General features: G+C 41.2%; 4 protein-coding genes and 1 long non-coding RNA gene across 11 annotated transcripts; 3 read left to right on the top strand and 2 right to left on the bottom strand.

The window, feature by feature from the left end:
- Nucleotides 1–339: 339 nt before the first annotated feature.
- Nucleotides 340–7284, bottom strand: LOC128884690 (protein Star-like). 4 transcript variants are annotated; one of them, XM_054138238.1, is made up of 7 exons: nucleotides 7082–7284; nucleotides 3364–3864; nucleotides 3059–3088; nucleotides 2171–2364; nucleotides 1897–2091; nucleotides 1406–1645; nucleotides 340–1260 (listed from the first exon to the last, which is right to left on the bottom strand). In XM_054138238.1, the coding sequence occupies exons 2-7, from the start codon at nucleotides 3557–3559 to the stop codon at nucleotides 1093–1095; spliced, it is 1023 nt and encodes a 340-aa protein (XP_053994213.1). In that variant the 5' UTR covers nucleotides 3560–3864; nucleotides 7082–7284; the 3' UTR covers nucleotides 340–1092. The 4 variants fall into 4 exon arrangements, with proteins under 4 accessions (XP_053994213.1, XP_053994214.1, XP_053994211.1 ...); XM_054138239.1 differs by lacking the exon at nucleotides 7082–7284 and having other exon boundaries at nucleotides 3364–3453; nucleotides 3606–4390; XM_054138236.1 differs by lacking the exon at nucleotides 7082–7284 and adding an exon at nucleotides 3980–4390.
- LOC128884688 (tRNA:m(4)X modification enzyme TRM13 homolog) lies at nucleotides 5156–7019 on the top strand. Its single transcript, XM_054138235.1, has 5 exons — nucleotides 5156–5526; nucleotides 5600–5793; nucleotides 5907–6332; nucleotides 6428–6683; nucleotides 6751–7019. The coding sequence occupies exons 1-5, from the start codon at nucleotides 5348–5350 to the stop codon at nucleotides 6935–6937; spliced, it is 1242 nt and encodes a 413-aa protein (XP_053994210.1). The 5' UTR covers nucleotides 5156–5347; the 3' UTR covers nucleotides 6938–7019.
- Nucleotides 7285–8156: 872 nt separating the features above from the next.
- Nucleotides 8157–10027, top strand: LOC128873042 (abasic site processing protein HMCES). Its single transcript, XM_054116326.1, has 6 exons — nucleotides 8157–8300; nucleotides 8390–8612; nucleotides 8794–9105; nucleotides 9176–9283; nucleotides 9355–9509; nucleotides 9623–10027. Exons 1-6 carry the CDS (start codon nucleotides 8281–8283, stop codon nucleotides 9780–9782), a joined length of 978 nt encoding a protein of 325 aa, XP_053972301.1. The 5' UTR covers nucleotides 8157–8280; the 3' UTR covers nucleotides 9783–10027.
- Nucleotides 10028–10959: 932 nt separating this feature from the next.
- LOC128873040 (tyrosine-protein phosphatase non-receptor type 2) lies at nucleotides 10960–20984 on the top strand. Of its 3 annotated transcripts, XM_054116322.1 has the most exons (9): nucleotides 10963–11497; nucleotides 12973–13134; nucleotides 13195–13457; nucleotides 13536–13761; nucleotides 13835–13987; nucleotides 14141–14306; nucleotides 14383–14590; nucleotides 14665–14775; nucleotides 20659–20984. In XM_054116322.1, exons 1-9 carry the CDS (start codon nucleotides 11402–11404, stop codon nucleotides 20720–20722), a joined length of 1449 nt encoding a protein of 482 aa, XP_053972297.1. In that variant the 5' UTR covers nucleotides 10963–11401; the 3' UTR covers nucleotides 20723–20984. The 3 variants fall into 3 exon arrangements, with proteins under 3 accessions (XP_053972295.1, XP_053972296.1, XP_053972297.1); XM_054116320.1 differs by lacking the exon at nucleotides 20659–20984 and having other exon boundaries at nucleotides 10960–11497; nucleotides 14665–16703; XM_054116321.1 differs by lacking the exon at nucleotides 20659–20984 and having other exon boundaries at nucleotides 10961–11497; nucleotides 13835–13984; nucleotides 14665–16703.
- A 479-nt stretch (nucleotides 20985–21463) lies between these two features.
- On the bottom strand, nucleotides 21464–23692 carry LOC128873043 (uncharacterized). 2 transcript variants are annotated; one of them, XR_008456306.1, is made up of 3 exons: nucleotides 23555–23692; nucleotides 23390–23495; nucleotides 21464–23314 (listed from the first exon to the last, which is right to left on the bottom strand). It is a non-coding gene; the product is annotated as an uncharacterized LOC128873043 (long non-coding RNA). The 2 variants fall into 2 exon arrangements; XR_008456305.1 differs by having other exon boundaries at nucleotides 23390–23684.
- Nucleotides 23693–25892: the final 2200 nt, after the last annotated feature.

Raw genomic sequence — 25892 nt, 5'->3', positions numbered from 1 at the left:
AGGCCTAATTCGTGTTGGTACTTTCTTTATTTAATAGCGTTTATTTTGGATATCCTACCTCCGGTGTCTCAACATAAACCCACAGGTTGTTTCCGGTTCGAGTTCCGTCGTAACCCGCGTAAGATTGCGAACGACACGATAGAGTCGGGTTAATGTTGTTTAGAATTTTCGGAATCTGTGATTAATTAAGTGACCGTTTACCATGTAAGTATTATAACGACGTTCCTCGTTGGAAAGACGAGGGACCACGTCTGTGGACGAGTGTGTCTCTAGTTGTAGGAGTCGAGGATAACTCGTGCGATTATTTTCTGGGTAATTTGTACAAACGGACAGAACCTCGTGCATATTTGATTTCGATTGACAACTTCGACAGACAACTATCGAAGATAACCATAATTTATTCGGCATTTTTCGATAGGAATTTAATACTTTTTTAACCAAGCATGTAACAATCTCGTCTTGTTTCTAGTCGTAGGATACGTTAACAAAGTTTGTATGGGAATCTATAGGACGTCCTGTGTAATTGTGATTTATATAAATAAGGCCGTCGGCCTCGTCCCTGTGAACTGTACGAACGTTCTTGTGGCTTTTACGCGAATTGTTGGTACGCGATTGTATAGAAGTGCGCCCCGCTGACAGAGACGGGTGAAACTTTATTCAAAAAACGAACCTGCGCTAGCGCCCGTGCAAAGTTTCTCGTGCTACGCGAATTTCGTTCGTTCCTAATTGTTTGCAGAAATACATTCATTCCCGATCGTTCGTAAATTATGTCGACGCGAAACTTGCGCGAGGCGACGCTATAAAGAGACACTTTATTTTATTATGCGAAATGTATGTTCCTGTAAATATTTGTAAAAATAAAAGGAAAATAATAATTAACGATAATCGATATTATTATCAACGTTATCAGACGTTCTCTGACTGTGTCGGCGTAAAGTTTCTACGATACTTAAAATTAAATGTTAGATCCACGTTATAGTTGACTAGTGGCTGCAGGAATGGCTTGTAAAGTGTATAATCTAAATACTTTGCAGGAAGACGGAAACAGGAACACGTCCGTAACGAGTAAATTCCTATTCGACTAGTTTGAGATTATCGTATCAACGTACGCTCTTCGTCAACGCGTTTCGCGAATATTATATCATGAGCCAAGCGGTCTTCTCTCACGACGAAAGTGTAGACGTAGTAACCTTTCGACTCCATGAAGTTTATCAGCTCCTTTTTACCATCTTCAACGTGGGAGAACTCCACGGAGAGCGTCTGAAACATTGGTCTACCGTTAATACGCTCGTCTATATACTTGGAACCACTTCTTTGTCATAAAATAGAGCTACAACTCGAGAAATACCGTGTTACTACGACGAACCAGATTTGATACTTGTATCCGAATTATTTTACGACGTACCTTTATATCGATCCCGTCGAATGGAATCGTCTTCAATACTTGTAGCTCGTATCCCTCTATATCGAGGCTGAAGTAATCCACAGAGGTGACGTTAAGCGCGGCCATGTAATGCGCGAATGGAAAACACTGGACCTGAATGTGAACGCCGCTGTGAGCCACGTCGTCGGAATTTTCCAAATGAGCGTCCGTATCGTTTGGTTCGTGAAGACGACCCACGTTTCTGGCCATCAAGAAAGAGCTCTGGAAATGAAACGAGAAACGTGCGAATGTACGTATCCTTGCCATGGGGCGGCGCAATGCTACGCGCCATTGATAGACAGGCGACCGCGAGCCACCGGTGGTACACGCCGACGTGAACGTGTTAAACAGTCTTTTTTCTTTATAAACAATTTTCTTAATTATTAATTATTAATTTCAATTATTTCAATTTAAACGAGACTCTGTATATTTATATCGAACAGCTTCCAGCGACAAGTTACGAACTTTCGTACCACCGTGGGATATTGTCCGACGCTCAGGCACGTGGGCGTCAAGTAGGCTCTCCTATTTTTTGTCAGCATTTTGGCAAAATTTATGGGGTCCGCCTCCACCAGGAGGCCACTCCAACCAAGCTCCCGTTCCAGGATCAGAGTGTTGCTACGCGTCTCGCCGTCGAACGCGCCGCACTCCACGAAGAAACCATTTTTCTGTACAGAGAACGTCGCAATTTATATCTCGTATCAATTGCAAATTAATCGAACAATTTACTCGGAATATTATTACCACCTTATCGCCGAGGATGCTACGAACGACTTTGGCTTGACCCATCGACTGATCCTTGATTTCAGGATTCGAAAGATTGTAACTCAGATTGGGATCGTGTTTCCAAACTATCCATTCGTGTCGAAGTTTCGCAATGTAACGCTCCCACTCCACAGGATTCGAGGGCGAGAGTTTTTTACCGTTGTACCATCCAATGCCTTCGAAAATATTATTAAAACATTCGAAGCTGTATTTTATAAGAACAGAAAGGCCAAGAGGAAATATAAAATTAAATAAAGAAGAGAGTAAATCGGGGCACTCTTACGTGGCACGGGAAAATATTTCAGCAATTTTTGGTGGAATAATCAGCTATTGTTTGTCGGGATTATTTATCAGAAAAATTGCGTATATACCGTTTGCACGAACGAAATGATAGATGGAGCTGAATACCCGCCACGTGCACAAACGTCATCGTAAATTACGCGACAAGGCAAGCACGCAGGTTGGAAAAACATAAATGTGTATTTGTGGCATCGAAGCATATGTCTATAAACTTGCGTAATAAAATTACAGTGACATTTGCTAAATGTTTCCGAGTCATTTTTCCAAAGGACGCGTTTCCTTTTCGCCGTGTTATTAATCCGAGAGTGCTTATTATTCTAATCGATTCTTATCAGTGGCTATCAAACGTATCGAAAGACGCGTCTCTAAAGAAAAATACAGCGCGAGAATTACCAAAATAAAATTAACTGTCAAAAAAACGAAAAGGTATCGTAAGCGAAAGACGAAAAGAAACGAGAGAAACTTCAACCTATAATAACCGTTCTGATTCTACCTATCGCAAGCATTAGTCACGCGTGGAACTAATCTTAATTGAACATAGATAAGAAACGATCGATCGTCCAAACTTACCTCCTGTAAAGTTGTACCACTTGCCCAAAACTGCAACAGCAAAACGAATATAACGTTACAAATGAAATGCGACGAAACGATTATTAAAATCCCGTAAAAAAATTTGCCTGGCGCGCAAAAATACTGTCAACGCTCTAACTCCCGACACCTCGATTTACCGTGACATAACGCCAAAGAACTTTTCGAAAGTGCGAATTAAATTACAACCTTTCAACGTCAAACACGCTTTCTCGAAAATGTTTTCATTCGGTAAACCAACTGCCGTTTCTTTTCTTTCATTTCATTTGTTTCGCTAACAAACTTACCATCCCGATAACATTTCTCCGAGACGGTGTCCATGTAGTCGTCATAGCTCGGCGTGTTTAGGTCGGCCGAGCGTAACGCCTGCTGGATTACTATCAAAACAATAAACGCGATGGCTATCAGGCCGATCAACGCGTACATAATCTGCCGCCAGAACGGCACGAATATGCGCGCGTACGAACGCTCGTTGGTGCACATTGGTTCGTTTCGGAGTTACAAAGTCAGCAACAGGTTGCTGCTCTACCTTTCGTGCGACGGTGGACGAACACGTGAGAGGTCCTGGTCCATGGAACTTCGACGCGAGACTGAAGCTATCGATCGTCCCGTATCGAATTTCAACACCTGTCAAACAGCCCGCGTTCCATTCATTTTACTTCGAATTCATCGATTTATGGTGGCTTCGAACTCCCGACGATCTGTTTACGTCCCTGGAAATGAAATCTTCTCGCACTCGACGAAGATCGACGATGAATTTTCGTGATTTAGCCTCGGGATGGATGTAGCTGCACATTGGTATCAGAAAATGATTATTTCTCAATTACAATTATTTCTCAATTAAATAATTATATTGCTGTTTGTGCGTTGGCTTGGCACCGACTAAAGCACTTCGAAGCTAACGATAAGCCAATTTCCGTCCGAACTCGAAGCGGACGGTTACACAGTTTCGACGCAGAGAGGTGGAGATGCCAAACGACCAAACGTAGCACTAGCTTCTTAGTAGTGGATTCACGCTACCGGCATCGATGGTATTTATTTATATTTCAAGATCTGGCACCACGAATGCTTTCGAAGAATCGAGTCACGGGTCAAAATATAAATCAGAGGTGAACGTTCACGCGCGCACGGTGTCGTTACACCGAGTAACGTGGAAAACGTGGTATATCTAACGAACTCTCGTTTAAATTTAGATCGAACGAAATACAACGAAACGTTAAATGGTATCCGTTTTAAATCCGTTTTAAGTCGCGTTTTCTTTTATTCCCATCCAGTGATTTGCAGCAATCGTCGAGATGAACGATCCCGAGGCACGTGACTATCGGCACTGTTAAACCATCCAAGTGGACTCGTGTTATATTCGTCCTACGACGTTTCGGTAACGAATACGGATTGGACTTGTTAACCAGCCGTGGTGGAAACGATGTTACCTATTGGTGTTGGGTGTGTGAAGGCGCTAGACGTAGAAATAATACAGACGAGTGGACGTTGGTGTGCAACTCGTGTATATGCAACCACACGTGGAAATAATGAGCTGATTATACATACATATGTCTAATGTAACAGAATGCGACACGTGCTCCCTCAGAGGTGTTTCTTTCATTCGGAACAGAATGTGTTGCAACTATGTATTTATGTAAGAAATTGTGACTTTCATATACTCTCAAGATTCTGTTACCTTTCGGTTTTTCTAGTATACGTCAGTAATTTTCAAAAATGTTTCGGACAAATCATGAAGAGAATTAAATTTTAAATAAAAAAGTTAAATAAACTTTTTCTGTATCTCGTCTAATAAAGTCAGCGTTTAATGAAATCTTGATTTCGCGTAGCGTGTCTAAATATCAGGTATTAATTGTTAGGTCTTGTGTAATCAACATTGACCTACATACGATACGGTTACCTACAAGTGGATACCAATTATCGTGTCAAGACGCCTATTACCTATAATAATTCTTCCGTATTAACTAATAATTACCCGACGCAGTATTCCTAATTAAGATAAAGGTTTCATTACGAAAGAATTCAACGGAATTTAAAATCCATCCCACGAAAATGAATTTCCCATTACCGACCTTGTCAACCTGCGTTATCTTTGAACTCTTTACAGTACTAGCTATTAAGTTAGGTTATGTAGCCAACAGTAGCCAACTGCAGAGTGTAGGTTAGATTAGGTTAGATCTTTCAGTGTCATGCACCTTTCGAGTAACTAAACATATTTTAATCAAACAAATCTATCAAAGAGTATTATTTGTATTTACACGGCTGGTCAAGATGGCGGAAGAAAGTCATTGCATGCATTTTGTAAAAAGAAAGAAGAGATTTTGTCGTATGTCTGTTAAAAGAGGGAACAAGTATTGCGGCGAACATCAAGGAAGTTCATTGGACTCTACTGGCATCGACGATGAGAAGCTCGATGACAAAAGGATGAAATGTCCGCTCGATCCTAAACAGTAAGTAAAATTCTGTTGGAATGGACGTAGCATAGTTTCTGTAATTTGTATAAAATTTATAGACGGTTTCCAGTACTTGCTACAAGTCGAGGTTGGCCAAGCACTTGAAAGTGTGTAACGCAAAGCGAATACTGGACTCGCAACCTTTATTTATAGTGAAAGGAATCAATGTGGACAAGACATGCGAAGCACCGCAACACGTACCGCTCCGCGAACTTAATCAGCTTTTGATAGACACTGTCATAAATAAAGCGGAAGAGGCCTATGGTTAGCAACATGTTCAATATTCATTCAGATCTCTATTAATAATCAGAAATTACATTTTTCTCAAAACGTATTTTAAAGCATGGACTTATTAAAATCTTTTTAAACTGTTTCAGGGAAGTTGCCACAATTTCCAAAAGCAGTATTGGAACATAACATACTCAAGGACAAAATAAACGATGAAAGTTGTGGAAAAGCTGTTAAGAGACATTTATTACAAGCTTCATCCTTGTTGTCACATTTAGAACATGCAGGTCTTGTAAAAGATGATACATGTTTCATTGAATTCGGAGCAGGAAAGGGCAAACTGACTTATTGGCTGGGACAGATGATAAAGCATAAGAAGAATAGTTGTATTCTGTTGGTAGATCGTTCGAGTCACAGGCATAAAAGCGATAATAAATTGAAAAACGAGCAATCTCCCCTTGTGATAAAAAGAATTCGAGCTGATATTGCTGACTTGAAACTGAATGATATTACAGAAATTAAGAAGTTTGATCGTAAAGTTGGTATTGCAAAACACTTGTGTGGATCAGCTACAGGTATCTTTACATGCATATATTTACATATTTTTAAAACAACAGAGACTAAAAGTAATATATGTACTAATTATATTGTTAAAAATATTGTTCCACAGATTTAACTATAAATTGCTTGGTCAAAGCAATGCAAAGCGAACATAAATGTAACATTACAGGCTTGGTAATTGCATTTTGTTGCCATCACAGGTGCGAATACGCATCGTACGTTGGGAAACAATATTTAGAACAATGTAGATTTACAGCTGATGAATTTACAATTTTATGCAGTATCGCTAGCTGGGCAACTTGTGGATCCACTTTAAATAAAACAGCTGCAAGTCAAGAGAGCCAAAATGATTTTGACAATGCAAGGTAGAAATCTAATACAATACGTTTTTTGCTATTTGAAAAATACTTAAAGCTGTATTATGCATTTCAGAATAGGTGCAAAGAATTTAACTTCAAGCGAAAGGGAAAGGATCGGCCAAAAAGTGAAGTCGTTATTAAATTGGGGTCGTTTGAAATTCTTGGAAAGCATTGGATTCCAAAGCAAGTTAATTTATTACACCACTACTGATGTATCTCTCGAAAACATGTGTATTGTAGCTACAAAAGATGCAACATAATAATTTATGAAATAAATTGTATAAATAGAAATAAACTGTAATAAATTCGATTTCAAACAGCGTTCAATGTGCTTAATTACTTCAGTCCAATTGTAAACTATAACATTAGAATAAATAATAATTTCTAACAAATAAAGTACTTACTCTAACTTGAATCAAACAAACATCGTAACGAATACAGGTAAGTACATATCATGATTAGATCATTTCTCTACTGAAGTGCATAATTCAAGCGAAATAATTCTACTTGGGGATTTCATTGAGAATATACGATATAACTGAAGTTGATAATTAATAATTAACGTTTATTGTCGCGTATTAACAATGCTGGATAATCCTAACCAAGAAATAGCCCGTTAACAGGGTGCGAAACAGTATAGTCATCTCGCGGCCAATAGGTCGAACTAAATTTGGACTAAATGCAGACTACCTGTATACAAACATTGAATTTAATCTCATTTTTTTAATATATACACGCAATTTTACATGATGCTAAGCATATTGTTCATTAATTAGACTTTCAGCTTTCATTTAATAGGCAGAAATTGGTCCAAAATTCACTTTTTCCACGAGAAAATAGACGAAAAATGTACTCATGTACATATTGACTTGGAATCAGTTAATTTGAACCTTTAGAAGGAAGTAAAGGCCAAGGAATATTTTCCTAGTTGATTTATAACATAACAATGCTTGTAATATTGTTAGAAAATCATTATTAAACGTAATAAACAAAATTTATTAAAATTACTATTTTTCGACGTAACCGCTTTCTGATGGCCAATCCTCGAACTAATTTTCGGAGTTTTGGTCAGCGCCTCTATCGGGAAAACGCTCAAGTTTGTCCTCGAATAGTTCCTACTTCCACCGTTAGATGGCGTTGTTTTCATGGTATTTACCGACGCCGAATGGTAAGTTACCATCGTGTCGGTAAAAACAGTATAAATGGCGCCATATAGCGGTAGCAGCTGTAACTATTCGAGGACAAACTTGGGCGATCTTCCGATAGAGGCGCTGACCAAACTCCGAAATTAGTTCGTTAGCTTGACCGCTAGATGGCCATTAGGTTGACTGTAGAATGCGCGCGAAATTTGAATTCAGGCTGAAGTCTTCAGTACCATTCGGTACTATTTCGAGATGAATAGAACATTTTAAAATTGCACTACACCTGTTACAACATCTCTCTATTCATATTATTCTCTTACATTCAATCTTCTCATTATCTTGTCCTGCCTCTGGCATTTTTATGCAATGACGAACTGTGTTTACATTCCATTTGATTTTATCACGATTCGTAGTATGGGCATTTCGAGGTATCTCTACGTCGTCATAGAAACACAAGAAATATGTGTGGTCGAGCGTGTTGGTAAGGAATCTTATCACGTAATTTCGTTGATTAATTCACGGCACGCACGTCTTACTACCATCGAAAAAAACGTGTAAATCATTTTACAGTTCTTTGAATCCGGATACCGTGTCTCGTGCTTGCAATTACAAGGATGCGAGCGGTAAATGGCGTACGACCTCGTGGATTAAAGGCGACGTCGAGTACAAGCCGTCCTTCAATATCGGACCCAAGGACGCTTTACCTTGCATCGTAGCTGGTTCACATTTTGGGAAACAAGATGGGAGAGTCGTTTGTTCTATGATGTGGAGCATGATTCCACCCTGGCACGAGGTTAGTGTTTACAAACAAGGTTTGTACAACGTTCCAGGGGTGGGGGACACGCTCACGTGGTCCCGAACGAATCGTCAACAAAACACAATGAACGCTTATCGTACCGTACTATGCGATAACAGTACCTACTTTTAGATATGTATAAATCAAATGTTTCGACCAAAATATGTAAATTTTTTAGGGTGATTATAGAAAGCACACTCTGTCTACGCATAATGCACGCTTGGAAAACCTTCAGAAGTCTACATTGTACGGTCCACTGCTTCGCAGAGGACAGAGGTGCATTGTGGTTTGCGAAGGTTTCTATGAATGGAAAGCTGGAAAGACTAAGAAAGATACCAAGCAACCCTATTACATTTATGCCACGCAAGATAATGGTATAAAAACAGATGATTCTACAACATCGAAGGATGAATGGTCAGAAGAAAGCGGATGGAAAGGATTTAAGGTTTTGAAAATGGCAGGAATATTTAATAAATTTAAGACTGGAGAGGTAAATGCAAGCATTAAGATTATTCATTTATTATTCAACTTGTTCGAAATTGTACAAAATTATGTTCCAGGGTAAAATAATATATAGCTGTGCTATAGTTACAACAGAATCAAATAATGTCTTATCTTGGTTGCATAACCGTGTACCTGTATTTTTAAAAACGGAAGAAGATTCACAGGTAAACAAATGAATATGTATTTAAACAAAAAAATTACTTAAAGTATTACAAAAATTATTTTATGCTACCAGATTTGGCTGAACGAAGAGCTGTCGGTAGCTCAAGCTATTAACAAACTAAACAAATTAACGTTATCAGACGGAGATTTAAGTTGGCATACAGTCTCAACGAGCGTAAACAATGTGTTGTATAAAAGCGAAGATTGCAGAAAGGAGACAAAGGCTATGTATGTACACGCGTTCATCGATATACAATTAAACATTTCATTGCAAGAATTATAAAGTTTTAATCGCGTGAAGTGACATACCAGACTATTGATTTACTAATTCTATTACACAGAGAAGAGAAAAAAAGTAACTCTAGCAGTTTCATGGCTTCCTGGCTGAAGAAGGGGAGCGAAGAGTTAGCTAAGAGAAAAAGTACAAATACCGATGATGACCATAGTTACGGAAATGGAAAGAGCGACGAAACGCCGTCAAAAATTGCGAAGAAAGAATAATTTTCTTAAATAATATAGAAACACAAGTTAAAAGTAGAATAAGAATATCTTCTACCTCATCTTTTATATATCTATTTAATATATATCTCTGTAATACTTTTATGTCTTAACGCGTACAAAAGCAGTAGGATTTTAAGTACATACAATCGTAATTTTATACATGTCATTGTAATACAAGAAACATTTCCTCTGACTTTAGAATAGGATTCCCTTTAAATTAGAAAAAAGTATGTCGCTCTGTAAACGTCAGTATTACTTCAGTATTATAATAAAAGAATATTCATTTATCATTTCATACGTACATTAATCACGTTATCCCATATATCAAACTTACGTACCCACAAACAAAAAAAATCACTTATCCCGAGAAAAGTACTAATCATAATCGCATTTATCGAACGATTACAAATGCCTGAATTACGATTGCAGACCGACACATGCAATCTTCGATTACCCGCCGGTCCGAACGGTGACGACTCGCTCAGTAAACACGATTATCTCGTGTAATCAGTTCGAAGAGTAGTCAATCGCTGTCGAATTTTTGCACGAAACGAGATTCCATTTGGCGCTCGCGGCTGCACATGCGCAGAGCCCGCGGCACCGATGCAATATGGCGGCGCGCAGTGATGGACAATCGTGGGATTTTTCCCTCGAGGGATTCCTTTCTGCGCATGCGTAAGCTGACGTCACAGTTACATGTCGTCTGCTACCATACATGTATCTGAACCGCCAAAGAAGGTGCATTTAAGGGGCCTTTGCAATTTTCCCGCGTTTTTGGACAAATAAAGTACAAAAGTGTTGGTGTTTTTTTTTTATTCATATTTCTACTTCTTTCTTATAAGTTTTTCTGGAATGATATATATGTATACATATATATAGGCGTGTGTGTATATATGTTATAAATTAGTAATTTTTTTGTTGCAGCTACTTTCTGGAAATGCTTGCATTTTTGTCCTGTGATCGAACTACTGTGATTTAGTTTCAAATCGATTAAAATATGAAATTAGTTTTATTTAAATGTATTCAGTTAATATTGGTAAGGTACCCTAAATTCTAAGTAAGTGTATACAGCAGTGAGAACTGGAACGGTCGGTCCAGTGCGCATGATCATGAAAATCCCACGAATGTCCATCACTGGCGGCGCGGATCGGCCAGTGTCGTCTCGGTGATGAGAGCGACGAAGATGGCGTAAGAAGGGAGTAAAAGAAAGTCTGGTTACCCGAAGGTGTCAGCACGTTGATTCATGTTTCGCGAGCGACAACGGCGGCGGCGACGGGTGGACGTGATCGGTGGTGGTTTCGCGAGTGCTGTGAGCTGTGAACTGTGAGTGCAGTGTATCACGGTGTGTACGCGGTTGAGAACGAAGGCGTGCGCGCTAGACTCGTACAAGCGTAAGAAGAAGGCTGCGGTGGTCGCGCGTTTTCGTCTCCCGTGCCGCGAGGGCTGCCCTTCGCGAGAATCCGCGTCGCGCATGGCACGGCTCCGTGCCTGAGACGCCTTTTTCCCGGAGACAGAGAGAGCGAGTTCGTGCGCGACCGGGGCCCAGCCTCTTCGCGTGCCTCGTCTCGTGTTACAGTTTTCGAGCACCGAGGAGACCGAGTCGCGAGCGAGCCGACAGAATGACCAGCCAGGAGACGCGCGATCAAGGGATCAGCAACGTAGAGACCGAGTACCTCGAGATCAACTCGAAAGAAGCCTGGGCAATCCTCTATCAGGTAAAATGGATCGTCCTCCGTCTCTTCCTCTTCTTCCTCTCGCGTTTTTTGTTCCTTTCCTTCCGGTTAGACCGCGAGAAAGGGAGACCCGTCTCGTCTCTGTCGCTAATGTGTCAGCCCGTTTCACGCGAACACGCGACTACGTTGAATTGTTTTTCGCTGACACGGATCGCCAGTCTACGCGGCGCGACGATGGAATTCCTCGTAACCGCTTACCCCGACCCGCCAGATAAACAAAATTTCCTCCAAATCTACGCGACTAATAAAACCAAACTAGTTAAACCTGGTTAAACCTTCCCGAAGTTTCGTTGCACTCAAACGGTTCTACCTGCTCCAATTTTTATTCGAAGAGTAACGCGGCAAGTTGTGCATTCCTTTATTTGTTGTTTCGAAACTTTTATCTAGATAAGAGTTTCGTTCGACTCTTCTCTCTAGAATTCATTTCGAAACTGCAGGGTTTCTACAGTGCCCGAAATTTCCATAAAGCCACCGATATTTTGACGAATTTTTTTAAAATATAATTAACTTTACTACTTTTTTTCTCATCTACAATTATATTTAATTGATAGTAATCATAAATCTACGAGTATCTGCTCGGAAATGTTTACCTTTCGGCTGTGTTTACATTTTTTGCTGTACCAAGTGAAATATAAGTGCGAAATTTCTATAAGGCCACTTATTGACATGGCATGAAATGGCTTTGACATGACATGAAATTTATCATAAGTACAGAATAATTATAAGATATTACCAAAAAATGTGGTGGCTTTCGGGATTCCGGTTTTAATCGGGACTTGCATTACTACAAGATTTTACGTCGAGTAAACAAGCGATTGGTATCGTAACAAAATCGTAACGTTTTACGGCGGAGAGATGAATTTCTGTGTATATCATTCGGAGGCAGTCTTTACGGCTTCGTACAGTACGCTATCTTTTACGATATCTCATAAATTTTCGATAAAACCTCTAGACCGAACGAAAGAACGCGTGTCTTCGATTTACAGCGATACAGAGTTCAATTTATAAGTAAACTTCGTATTGGACATCCTTGACTAGGCTCGATATTTTAATATAATTTATACCTTGATTACTTTATCCTCCATCCAAACAACAAAGTTAAAATTACGAGATACCCGAATATCAAAGTCCGGCTCACGTCATCGGTGCCGACCGGCAACGTGTTCGATTAATTTATGCTCCGCAAATGAATTTTTAATTTACTACACGACGATGCGATTCGATGCTACGAGCCAGAATTCAACAGTCGCGTGTGTTCTTTATCTCGTTCCCGCGCCTCGTTTCCTGGATACATTTATTACAATGAACAGATTGTTTTAATTCGTGGGTATCGTTTCGCTTTCTCGGAAAGCGTTTTTCACAGGCAAACGTTGAATACAACATAGACCGAGTCTCGAGATCTTATTACCAAGGACGAGTAGTCGTTTCTGAAATATTTATAACCTTTATTTTTGCAGCACATACGCAACGAATGCAGCCATTTTACATACACGTGCAACGAATCAAAGAAACCGCAGAACAAAAATTTGAACCGTTACAGAGATGTTGCTCCATACGACCACAGCAGGATCGTCCTTAAAAGAGGACCATGCGATTACATCAATGCCAACCTAATACAAGTAAGCATCGCAAATATAATTGATCCTTAAACTGTGACAATAAATTGATGTTCTTTATAGGTAGATCGTGCTCACAGACAATACATCCTTACTCAAGGACCATTGGAAAATACTGCCGGCCACTTTTGGCTGATGGTATGGGAGCAAAATTCTAAAGCTGTGTTAATGTTAAATAAAATAATCGAGAAGAATCAAGTTAAGTGTTATCAGTATTGGCCTCTCGGTGATTCGTTGGATCAGACTATGACGTTTTTGGATGTCGGTATAAAAGTAGAATACGTCAGCAAAACGGAATCGTCGGATTACACGACTAGAATATTAAAGTATGAACATGACGTTATAGAAGAGAGTACGCGAGGTAGCAAAATAAGAATTTAATTTAACGTTTGTATACCTCGCAGGTTAATTGATTTGGAAACAAAGGAAAGTAGAGAAATATTGCACTTTCACTATACTACTTGGCCAGATTTCGGAGTGCCGCAAAGTCCGACAGCCTTTCTGCACTTTTTGGCAGACGTTAGACAGTCGGGAGCGTTAGATCAAAATGTTGGCCCCCCTGTTGTGCATTGCTCTGCTGGCATCGGAAGGTCTGGAACGTTTTGTTTAGTCGACACGTGTCTTGTTTTGGTAAGGATTAGCGATAGTGCGCGATAAAATTGATAATTCTGGGGGAAAAAAATGATTTATCGTTCGGTTGTAGATCGAAGAAAGCGGATTGAATTCTGTGAATGTTAGAGATGTGTTGATCGAAATGAGAAGATCCAGAATGGGTTTAATTCAAACACCGGATCAACTACGTTTTTCGTATGCTGCTATTATAGAAGGAGCAAAACAATTGCCATCCAACAACGTGGTAACTAATACCAATTCGCAGTGGTACAGTGTTATTGGTCGCGTATCGTTTGGAAAAGATATAACTTCTTTCGCGTAAACCAATCCTAATAGCGCTGTACTACTGTGGTGTACGGTGGTCTATGACTTTCATTAATCTTCGTCTAATTTACAGAACATCGACAATGAGGTAGTAACGAATCATTACGACGTGGTAAATAATATTAGTAATTCTACGATCGAAGATGAGGACGAACCGCCTCCTTTGCCGCCTCCAAGAGGCGAATCTCTAACGCGTAGTATGATGGCGGATCTAACTTCGAACACAACTACGAAGAATGGTGAGGACGATCGATAAGCAACGAACGCGAAGTTCGACACTTTCAAAGTATAATCTTCTTTTATTTTTAACGCTAGATGCATTAGGTGGACCACCCGACAAGCCATTACCCAGAGAACCGTCTGCCAACACGGAAACGTCTAGCAGTCCACCCTCTGCAAACTCTACGATAATTACAAACAATTTGCACGAAAAGAGTTCCGATAGCGTTGCAGTGCCCAACGAAACTACCAGCGACGGTGAAAACTCTTTACAAACGACCAGTCCTCCGTCCAGTCCTGATGCGTAAGTTTGTTCGAAACGCGAAGTTGCGTACATGTATCTCAGTTTTCTTCACTATGCTCGTTCGTTTGTTACAGGAAAAACGAAGTACGTCATCGCAATAAAGAAAAGAAGGAACGTCTGGCAGCACAAGTACGGGAGATGAAACGTCGACAAAAGGAGACAGAAGAATGGCAGAAGCTCAAGAGGTCATTATTTAAGCCCCTTTCAATAGGCATAGGCGCCGCAATTGTTGGTGGGGGTATTCTAGCAATCTGTGGCTATTTGTATATGCGAGGTTAGGACAGACTTGTTCCGAGTTGGTCAGTGATACTAGATGATTCGCACATTCGAGAATAGTTACTTTCACCACGAGATATTTAACAGTTCCATTCGCACGTGTCATCGATTACAGTCAGGAATGAGTAATTAATCAGGGAGAAGCATTCGGTATTACGTAATTGGAAGCAGATCACGCGAGACGCTGTCGGTAAGAAACTTTGGTTAGCGGAAGGCGAGACCAGTTATCAAAGGAATGTTAGAGAGAAGTAACTTATTCTGAGAAAGTGCATCTGTAAAGGACATTGTTGCATGGCGAAGAAGCTAAAGAAAGATCGATAGATCGATCGAGAAGGAAAAACGAAGGAGAAGGGGGAGATCTTCAATTTGTATTTTTATATTGTGATTTACTCGATGAGTACGTAGAATATTAGAAAGTATACATTCTTTTGAAGATCCTTTTATTAGGTTCCCTTGACAGTCGCAATTTTCGAAGTGAGTAGAGTATTTCGTATTTCGTGTTTCCAGTTACGATGAGAGAATAAAAGGCGCATTGAGTCAAATTATTTTTTCTTTTGTCATTCGAATTATAAATCTGGAATATGTTTTTCTTAATATATAAATGAATTATTTGCATCGCGCGAATTAAAAGGAAAAAGGAAGAAAGGTCTCGGAGAAGCGACGAATCAATGCCCTTGTTATTCGTACATCGTAACAACTGTAAGCTCATATACGATACACATTATACGAAGTGGGTGCGTAACGATTTCGGTAAGAAAACTTGATTATTTATCTTCCAATAGAGAGGCAAACGCAAGTATTAATCCACCACATTTCCTTTCTACTTCTTGAACACTCGAATAGATTTAGCTATTTTCATTTGACTAACCCGTTTGCAGTCGGCATTTCAGTTTCGATAATCCTTTAATTTCGTCAAGTAATCTTCGAATAAATTAGATATCTATCGTTAGCAATTATCCAGGGTACCAAATTCATTCGCTTAGAGGTTATAAGCACACCCGATCACTTCGCTAGAATCTAATGAATATATTCGTGATAGGAGTAGAGAAATGTTAACGATTCTAACCGTAGTATACACAGTAAATGTTTTTAAAGTAACTCGCCCGTTGAAGTAGAGTCCATTCTTCAGTAGAATGTTCACGGAGAAGGGAAGTCGTATTAGAATTAGCGTAAGTGATGCCTGTGACGTACCATGGCCCGTTCTTTACGTGGGATGCCGTTTATTTCGAATCATCGTCGATTTCATTTAACACTTGTTCCTGGGGCTATGAGTAAAGAGGTACTTTCGGCTTTCTCTCTTCCTCGAAGGAACGCAGGTCACCAAAATATTCCGTTAAATGGCTACTTGTGCCTTCGACCGTGTGCTTGATGTCTCGCGGAATTTCGTAAATGCTCATGGACGTTTATATGAGCGATTTTGTATCGAGAGTAGTTGAAGGAATCTTTTCTACGCAAGAACATTCCTGGTATACGGAGGTGGAAGGATAGTATCGAATTCCACTTGAAGTAATTAGCGTCGACCCGATAACGTTTCGATTAATGAAAATTGCACAGGGGCTCGTTGCATGATATTCCAGCGCAAAGAATCGCGCCTGTTGCGTTTCAACATTGCGACGGAGCAATTGACAAAGCGGGTGCCAAACGAACGAGAAAGCCAACAAGAATTTTGTACGCCACGCATAACTGAACATACTTATGTATCGAATACTTCTTCGATTCGAATCAGTTTCTGGCATCGGATCAGGTATTCGGGTATCGCGGTGTTTGATCGCGCTGAATTGTATCGAGTTATCGAAACGAATCGTAGGAACTTCCTCGCACGCTTGAAAATTAAAGACTCGGTCGCTCCGCGTCCGCGCCGAGATTAACGAGAACAATTCTAGCGATACTTTCTGTGTACTTTACGCGAGAAGTATCGAAACCAATAGCGGGAACTGATTCGCTCAGGAAAACACGTTAAAATAACGAACCGTTTCATGGTCGTGTTAGTAAATTTTATTTTATACACGTTTAACACCTTTTTAAAGCGTTTTTCTACGGCAACAGCTTAACTCGCGTCGAGCCTCTTCTAAGCTCGACGTGACCTCGCTTTCGCGTCAGATGAAAACGGGAGAAGTGGGGTGGGGTTAAAAAGTAACGTTTTCTAAAACACGATTTCCACCCAAAACTTGCTCAGTGGTACGTTCGGATCCATTGGGCGTCGCAGAAAGACTGAATACGTCTAATTGTGTCTAGAGGGGACGGAGTTAAGAAAAGGTAAACAAAAGAAGATAAAAAAGAAAGAAAAAAAAAGAAGTACATAACGTGTTAAGCCCGTATTCTTAAGCTGAGCTTTTATGTAAGTCACAATTACGAAACTGAAGTAGATGAAGACTTTGTCGGATCGCGTTCCAAGACGAGCGGAAACAGGGGGTGTCGCGCGGTTCGCGGTCTCGGCTTTCCTCGATGGGAGAGCACGCGTCGCGAACAAATTGTATTTTGTACTTTTGTACGTTGCTGGCTCCGTATTGGAATGCGATCTTGCAAAAAAAAATAAGTAAAAGACAAAGAAATAAGAAACAAACGAGATTTTCGGGTACGTTGCATCCGTATGCGTCCGCGTGTTCGTCTCACGACTACGGCGAACATACATTAATTTAGAGATATCATGTTCCATTCGAAGCGATGTTACACATGTTCGAATTCAATACAGTATTCTGTCGTCGGTACCGTCTACCTGTGTGCACCATTATCACGTTACCTGATTTTTCTGCCTGGAGAGCGTTTGTACCATTAGACAAGTGCGCGGTCTGGAGAGACGCATTTTGCAACATTTCATATGGTATATATAATATATCGAGCAATTAACGTACGGAGAGCGTGAAAACAATTGCAACTCTCGCGTAGGAGAGAAGAACGCGCGTACGAACCTTCATTTGGATCGATTCTGTCGAACGAAAGCGATGGTAGTGTTCCTGGTGTGATCGACAAATTCGATATTTTTTATATTTTCTTTTTTAGAGACACTAGAACCACCGGGCGAGGCTTTCGAGGCTATCGTCGCGGCCCAGATTAGTCGGATACTGTTCGGAAGCTGTCGAGCGCGGGATTCTAAGATCTTTATTTCATTTTCCAGAAGGGACGTAGATCGCGATCGGAAGCTTTCGACGGTCGTGGCCGGTGTTTGTCAACGAGTCAATTAGTGAACGGAATTCGTTTTGGACTAGTCCGATAACTTTTTCGTTCGAAGACGATCGATCATCGACGAAGGCGTTGTACGCGTTTACCCTGAAATTCTCGAGTTTCCTTGTTCGTAACGATCGTCGAGAAAACCGGGGCGATCGTTTCTCCGCGCGGCGTTCGACTCGACTCCCCTGTTCGTCGCGTGTAGCTCCCGGAGAAGAGCGAGAGAATGCGTGCGAGTGCGAGAGAGACAGAGGAACGTATCAACCCCCGAGAGCTAGAATCCACGAAAGACACACGGTGCTAATCGAAAGTTCCAAAAAAAAAAAAAAAAAAAGAAAAAGAAAGGTAAAGAGAACAGGTGTGCGAGAGCGAGAACAGAAAAAAAAACAGTTTCTCTGCGAACAAAAGAAGATGAAAACGAAGGGGGGGGGAGGCATTTGTTCGGATTTTCTGATTTAAAAAAGGGAAAAATCGTTAATTTCTTTTTGTCCATTTATTCCCACGATAATCTCTCTGTCGCGTGCATACAATAGACATAAAACGTTGTAACTACAAGGAACCGCAGAAACATAGTTAAGTGCCTACTCGTGCGAAAACGAAAGGAAGGGGGAAAAATGGGAACCACAATGAAATTACGAACCGGTAGTAGCATTAACGATTACGATACTATATAACTATTAACTACGCTGTATTATATTATACGCAATCCCTCGCCTTTTGGCGGAGCGTAGTCGTCGAGCAAGTGAATCCTTCGTTATCCGACAATATATAAAGAATATAGATAATCGTTCCAGTGAATCTATTATCGTCTGATCGCCGAGCTGATCGTAACACGAGCTTTCCGAACAGATTACGATACTTCCTGTCGAGGTAGACGTTCGCTTCTCAAAGAGGAACGCCATCGTAAAATTTAAGCACGTTCACGCCGGCGGTGCTGTTTGTGTTTCTCACCCATAGGGCGGCGCAGTGGTACATGCCGTCTGATAGACACGCGAGTGCGAGCCACCGGTGGTACACGCCGGCGTGACCGTGTTGAACAGCAGAGGTGGTAATTCGGTTAATTACAAACGCGTTCCAACGCTGAGGGTGCCACCCAGCGAGGAGTAAGAACTTCGTAACGGTAGAAAGAACGACTGAAGGCGAGGACACGAATGGCAATAATAATATATAACGCGTTTTACAAAGTCGAAGAAGAATTAAGTGAGAAAAAATGGTTCCTGTTCCTCGGCATCGAACGCGTCACAGGGGTCCCTTTTAATCGTTACGTGATACGATTAAGATCGGTTAAAGCTTTCGGCAAAATGCATTCGGACCCCGAATATCCTCGTGAGACGATGGACGGTCTCGGCGATCAGATCCCCGAAAGCTGTGAATCGAGTTGCGCTCGTTACTAGCGAAAGACGAAGAAACGGAGAAAAAGACGAGGACGACCGAGGGTACAACGATCCGGTCGTCCTCGAGAGTAAGAGAACTGGCAACGGTAGGAAGTTACTTCTCCCTGAAGCCTAATTGCATCCTGCGACTCGACGTTACAGTTAACTATATTTACGAGAAAAAAAAAAAAGTATGTACCGTTGTAGAAGTATATCGAGTGGTATTTTAATGTAAAAGTTACACGAGAGAAGTGAGAAACGGCAGATCCGTACTATATAGAGTTAGAAGGATTTAGACGAGGGGGCGAAAGAAGTGAAACGAGAGAACGTTCCGGTGAAGAATCGGTGAAAAACGCGTAGCTATTCGTCGTACTATCGACCGCGAACAACATTCCCCGCGTGGAAATTGTCCACGCGAACGACGGGCAAAATTTTCGTTCGAAGGTTATCGATGTCCTCTGAAATTGCATTATATATTTTTAATTAGTTTTCCGATCGTTCGTCTATCGTTCGAATCAAATTTTGCCCGTCCTCGACGCGAATCGACGCCGCTTCGCTTCTTTGCCCGCGACACACAGAATAGAGCCAAACGAATAACTGGATAGCATGACGTTCAAGGCTTGCGCGCAATAAAATGTTATTTACATTGATGAAAGAGAACAAGACGGAGAAAAGAAACTCGAAATAACGAACCGAGCGACAAAACGTCATGAAACTCTCACGACGCGCGTATTCTTTTTCTCTTCTTTCTATTTTCTTTTTTTTTTTCCTTTAAATCCCATGTAGAGAGACTCGTAGACGAGATTCCCCGTTGCGTACTAGATCGATCAATACAGGAAAGGATTTTTTCGTACTTTCCAACTTTTTTTATTCCACTCCCACGCCTATTTACTAACGCGACCAAGCGACCAGCTGCAGACAACTTTCGTTCGCTCGAGGAAGAAGTTATTTTCGATTAAAGTACGTTCGAATTTATAATTCCAAACTTGTCGATATTTTATTTAATTAATTCTTCCCTTCTTCTCGATGGGAACGTAGTTCTGGACCTGGTCGATCGGCACCCCTACACCCACTATTTTCACCTAACAATCCCTCTGGGAAGATCGGTATGAGTACGATCAGGGATCTAACACTCTTCACGACCGAACGCCATTAACTTTCGGGTATCGAGCTAACACCTGTCTTGCGCTTGTTAATTCTCGTACTTGTCTTCCCTGCAGCCTCGAAAGACCCTCATCTGGTGATTTCTTTCAGATTAAAAAGCGAAACTACCGAATCCAGCGAAACCGTGCACGAGGAGGCCGAGCCTGCGAACTAAACGATAAAATAATAAAAGAAACAAACAAAACAAACGAATTGCTAAGAAACCCGCGACGAGATCGCGTTTAAAGTGCCGTCGAAACGAAACGAGAATAACACGATAAAACATTAAAAAAAAAAAAAAAAATAAAAAAAAACACGCAAGTCCGTTCGTTGCTTTTCAATTATTTTTACAACCAGCTAAAAAGAGAAAGTGGAACGCTATTTATTCGTACGCAAATGAATGCTTGACTGAAGGAAATAAATCGACATTTTTGGTACACCGAAGCTACGCTTGATTCGACGGTCACGATCCTCCGACACGCCGAGGACGGGGCCAATTTTTGACAATTCATCCTTACCCCCCCTAAACCCCACGAGCTTTCAACGCTTCATCTCCCCCTCATCTGCGAAGAAGACCGCGTTTCAGTAACGGGATAAATTGTTCCTATTGTTTTTCAGTTTGTAGATTTTGCAATAAATTAATCTTGACGTTAACGCAAGTAGAGCGGGATAATTCTTTAGACGAAGATTAGTTTAAGTCCGAACTGTACGGGGTTTCTCGTAGTTCACGATCATTCATCGATGTAGAATGGAGCAGAGAGGAAGATTAACAGATTGTGGCAGCGAGGAGCGGACGAAGTTTGGATCATTGCTGACAATGAGCGTCAGTCGCTTGGAAGGTTTCACCGATTTAATAAACGTATTGGCAATTATGCGCCTTTGTTGATTTTTTTACTAACACCATCCACTTCCATCCTCTTATTAGTAGCCTTTATTCATAGCCTATCCCTTTACTTTCCAAGAAGAGTCGCTACAGTATCGTCTCGAAACTGTTTTCTGTCTCGAAATAAGAAACTCGTTATCCCCATCTTTTTATTTGAAATCGCCCGCCGATTAAGAGGTACAATACCGTATCGCAAACAGCGACTTACTTACAAATATCACTTCAAGCTTCGATAATTCATCCCCGACACCAGAATATTTCGAATTAATCAGTTTTAGTCTCGCAACCATGTAAAAGTAACTCAGAAGCAGTTAATTTACCAAGATCTGCGGGCCGCGTCATCTGCTAAATTGATCGTAGCATCGCGTTTGCTCGTCCGCAGAGTCCTCGATCTCGAGCGCGTTAAATCACCGTGTTTTCCAGTCACAAGTTAAACTACGCGTGACTCCTTCGACGCGTGACTGGGTGCAGCGCGTAAACAAGTACAGCCTCCGAGAGAAATATCGTTCAAGCGCGTAGCTGCGGTGGCCCCGTTGCGTAATTCCTTCGAACGCGTACCGATCCTCTTCCGCGTAAATGCAGAAGTGATTCACGACGAAGACGGTCCCTGCTAATGGAACGCCGTACGCGATAAGTCGCCCAATGACCAATCGCAAAACGCCGGACGATATCCTGCGAAAAATAGTTCAACAATTATTATTCTGTCGCCGTTGACGATTTCGTTTAATTTGCGATAATATCTGCTTTAAGAATTAGAATTTCTGTAATTTTTGAAAACGTTCTGCGCATCGTTGTTGTCTACATAAATGGTCGAAATTTAGGCGTGACCCGAGATGTGACCACGTGAATGATTATTTAGCGGAACGGACGCCGAGCGTCATTCGCGAACCGCGTCATCCCTTTTCACGCTTTCGAAGAAAACAAAAGGCCTGCATGTATCCGTTCTTGACATTGAAGGTGACATACAAAAGGATAGCGAATTTTACACGATAAGTATCATTTTCAAAAGTACGCGTCTTTAAAATACGAGCGCCGATCGATCTACGCTGTGAAACTAATAATAAAAGTATAACAAATTCCAGTTTCTATGATAAAAGAGTTACCGATGAGGTACTGATGATTTATGGATTAAGTAACGATGCGTATGCATATGAAAAAATGCAATTTTAGAATTTGTCTAAAAACATACAAAAGTATCATATTAAAAATTGCACAAAAACTTGTGAAATTGTGTTTATTATAGTTTATTATATACCCTAAAATTACGTACCCTATTACAATACCCTATTTTTCATAAAAACTGCACTTTTTGCTATAACACAAATAAAAGAGAATATTAAATATTTTATAATACCCCCGTTTGGGGTCGCGACTCGTAGTTTAAGAAGCCTTGACATAAAGGACACGTTACCTGGAATTTAGCGCCTTTTACCAGGACAAACGAATGTCGGTCTCCGAAAATAACAACCCCACCGTAATTTCGCGGTACTCGAGGAAAACAAGAGGCTCCAACCGGATGCAACGCTCGAGGATGCACGTAGCTCGGAGTTCCCATCGATCATTCTAGTTTACCAGGTCGTTTATCACCTGCCGTGATACGTCACTGTACGATTAGCGTGCTCCCGTTTGACGTCATTGTTTCGTATAAATGCTGGAAGGATGGTTCCGTGGGACATAAACCTGCTGCAGAGCAATCCCAACGGATCAATCACTTTCAACAGTCTTTTTCCACGTTTCGTGAGAAAAGTTGCTTCTTATCGTCGATAGTGATAACTTTGGTGCGATAGTTGACAGACCTCAGTGCTCGAGACATCAAGATATCATCATTCTTTGGACCTCGAGGAAAGGAATCTCTCTCACACACGGCAAAATGGTAAGGTTACTCTGCAAGATTCAAATTGTTAATCGTTACTTCGTCAAAGTGTCCACATATTTAGTTGATAAAGAGAGGTTTTATACCAGAGACTAGCCTTCTAACATCTCGCATCAAGTAGATCGTATTCCTTAGTTTACTTCGTTTTACTCTTCGTTCGAGTAAATGCCATTACAACGACGCCTCCACTGTCTGAAATGTCAAACAACTTTGTACCGATCCTTCGAGTCTCGATGAAATTAAAACTGTACTTTTATCAAACTTGACTCTTCTCTTATCCGGTCTGCTGGAGTGACGCCACTGAACGCCGTCTATAATCGGCACCCGTACACACAGCTCGTTGAGTTAAGCCTAAAAATGATAATCAAAAATTATAATCGACGAATTTCCTTGTTTCAGACTTCCAGCATGATCGTCATCCTGCTGACGCTGGTAAGCTGCTGCGCGGCGTTCCCAGTGAGGCCCGAAGGCAACCTGGGTCCGATCGTCGGAGTCCTAATCCAACGACCGGCTGGACTCGACGGCGGACCTGGAGAATCGTCCCCGATAGCTTACGCCGTTCTGTTGGACGACTCGGAGATGCCGGAAGCCGCTCCTGGCGCTGCACTCGTCGAGAAACGCGACGTACAAGAAGAGGAACCGGAGGATCTGGAAACCGCGGCTGGCACTTACGCTCTTCGACCTCTGTTCGTCTACAGGCAACAGCTGGCGTACAGGGAACGGGTCAGGGAGGCTAACCGCCGCGGTAATCGATTCTGAGTCATCGATGACACCTGCTGTCGTTGACAACCTTGCTAGAACGGACAGCGATTTGGATACCAAAGAAAATAACACCTCTTCCAGAGAAAGTCTCCTCGACGAATTAAAAGAGTCAAACCTGATCCAAGAATCGGGAGCTTCGGGATTCTTAAGGAATCTTGGGAATCTCGAAGGAGGGACACTGACACGAGATTTTTTTTGTATCTCTTCCTATTCCAACGATACTTGTGGAAGGATCCACTCCAGAGGTTCTAGATCTCTTCCTATTCCAACGATACTTGTGGAAGGATCCACTCCAGAGGTTCTAGATCTCTTCCTATTCCAACGATACTTGTGGAAGGATCCACTCCAGAGGTTCTAGAACTCCAGGTTTCTAGAGCTCCAAGGTTCGCATAATTTCGATAAAGGATCCACCTGGATCGTATACTGCCTGAAACACCCCCCGACTTTCATCCAGCCGCCATCGATCTCGACATCGACTAGAAACTTAAGTTCTTCGCTGCATCCCCAAATTTGTTGAACCGAAACTTGGGTCGCGAGCAGGAACGCAAACGTTACCATCTTCGGCTGCGTTCTGCGAGGAGGATTACGCTCAAAGACGGAAGTAGTCCAACTGTTGGAGAAGGCTGTGTCACTTAGTGTCTCGTTAGAGAACGAGTACAAGTGTCGAAGCTGTTAATTGGACGAGCAACGAGTCTACGCGACGCACGGGAACGACGTCGATCCTACAGCAAAACAAAAACACATACAGCAAAAAATTTCTCTCAACTACACCTAAACATCAACCGCGCGACAGGGCGCGACTCTGTACCACTCTGTATCATCATTTTCGACTAGATTTTGTATCGTTACCGGAACATTGTATGGATGAGTGAACGCACGAGTGTCGACATCGTAGCATAAGCTTGTATTTTAACGCGTTCAGTTTGTCAAAGAGTTCTTTGATTGCTGTAAGTTCCTAATCCTAAGGACGAAGAGCTACCCACCAAAGCAAACTTCGATTATAATTAATATCTATTTAAAGAAACTTAGACGTAACGATGTTAACGTAGCTATTAAATCGCGTTTGCGATACGACTGTTTTTTTTTTAGAAAAATAAACTCGAAATACTTGAAATAACTCGAAATGTTTTTCTTTCTCTTTCATAGAGAACGGTATCCTTTGTTTCCTCCTGCGTCGATCGAACATTTTCTAGATCCTTGTGCTCAGAGTACTAACGATACTCAGAGGCTCCCGATAACGTTTTCAAAGGAGACAAAGAGTGACTCGCAAATTGTGGTGAAAGTTGTATTTATTTTTGCAAGGCTAACGATGATTCGCGTATCGGTAAATTTATTTAACTGCTATAAAAGCAAGTCTCTTTAGTCCCTTTATTGTTTACCGGTGTACATTTTTTAGATACCTCGTCGTTAAGCACAGATATAAATCCACAAGATCGAAGAAGTTAACGCAAGGATGAACTGTGGACAAATCCGGGACGATTTAGCTGCTGTCTTCGCCGTTAGTTATTGGACCTGTTCGGAGCTCGTTTGACACTTTGGCCGTTTCCTAACGTTTCGTTAAGGAACTAAGAAAGTTAATTACGAAGGTGAGACGGTAACAAAAATATATCTGAATAGATATCGTGAATTTGGCGTGGTTAGAAAAATTAGAGCCAGGACAAGTGTTGAATCATGTAATATTCGATAGTCTCAAAACAAAATTTTTATAAATTTTAAGTTTAAGTTAACGGTCAAGCCTCGAGTCAGCCCTGGTTTCTTCTCCTCGAGGATTACTTTCCTGGGAAAACCGGAACGGTTATGAATTCTCGCTTGGGCTGGCTCTCGGAA

This window comes from Hylaeus volcanicus, chromosome 2, assembly GCF_026283585.1.
Source record: "Hylaeus volcanicus isolate JK05 chromosome 2, UHH_iyHylVolc1.0_haploid, whole genome shotgun sequence".
Lineage (NCBI taxonomy): Eukaryota > Metazoa > Arthropoda > Insecta > Hymenoptera > Colletidae > Hylaeus > Hylaeus volcanicus.
Note: the sequence above shows the minus strand (reverse complement) of the source record. Positions and strands in the feature narration are given on the sequence as shown.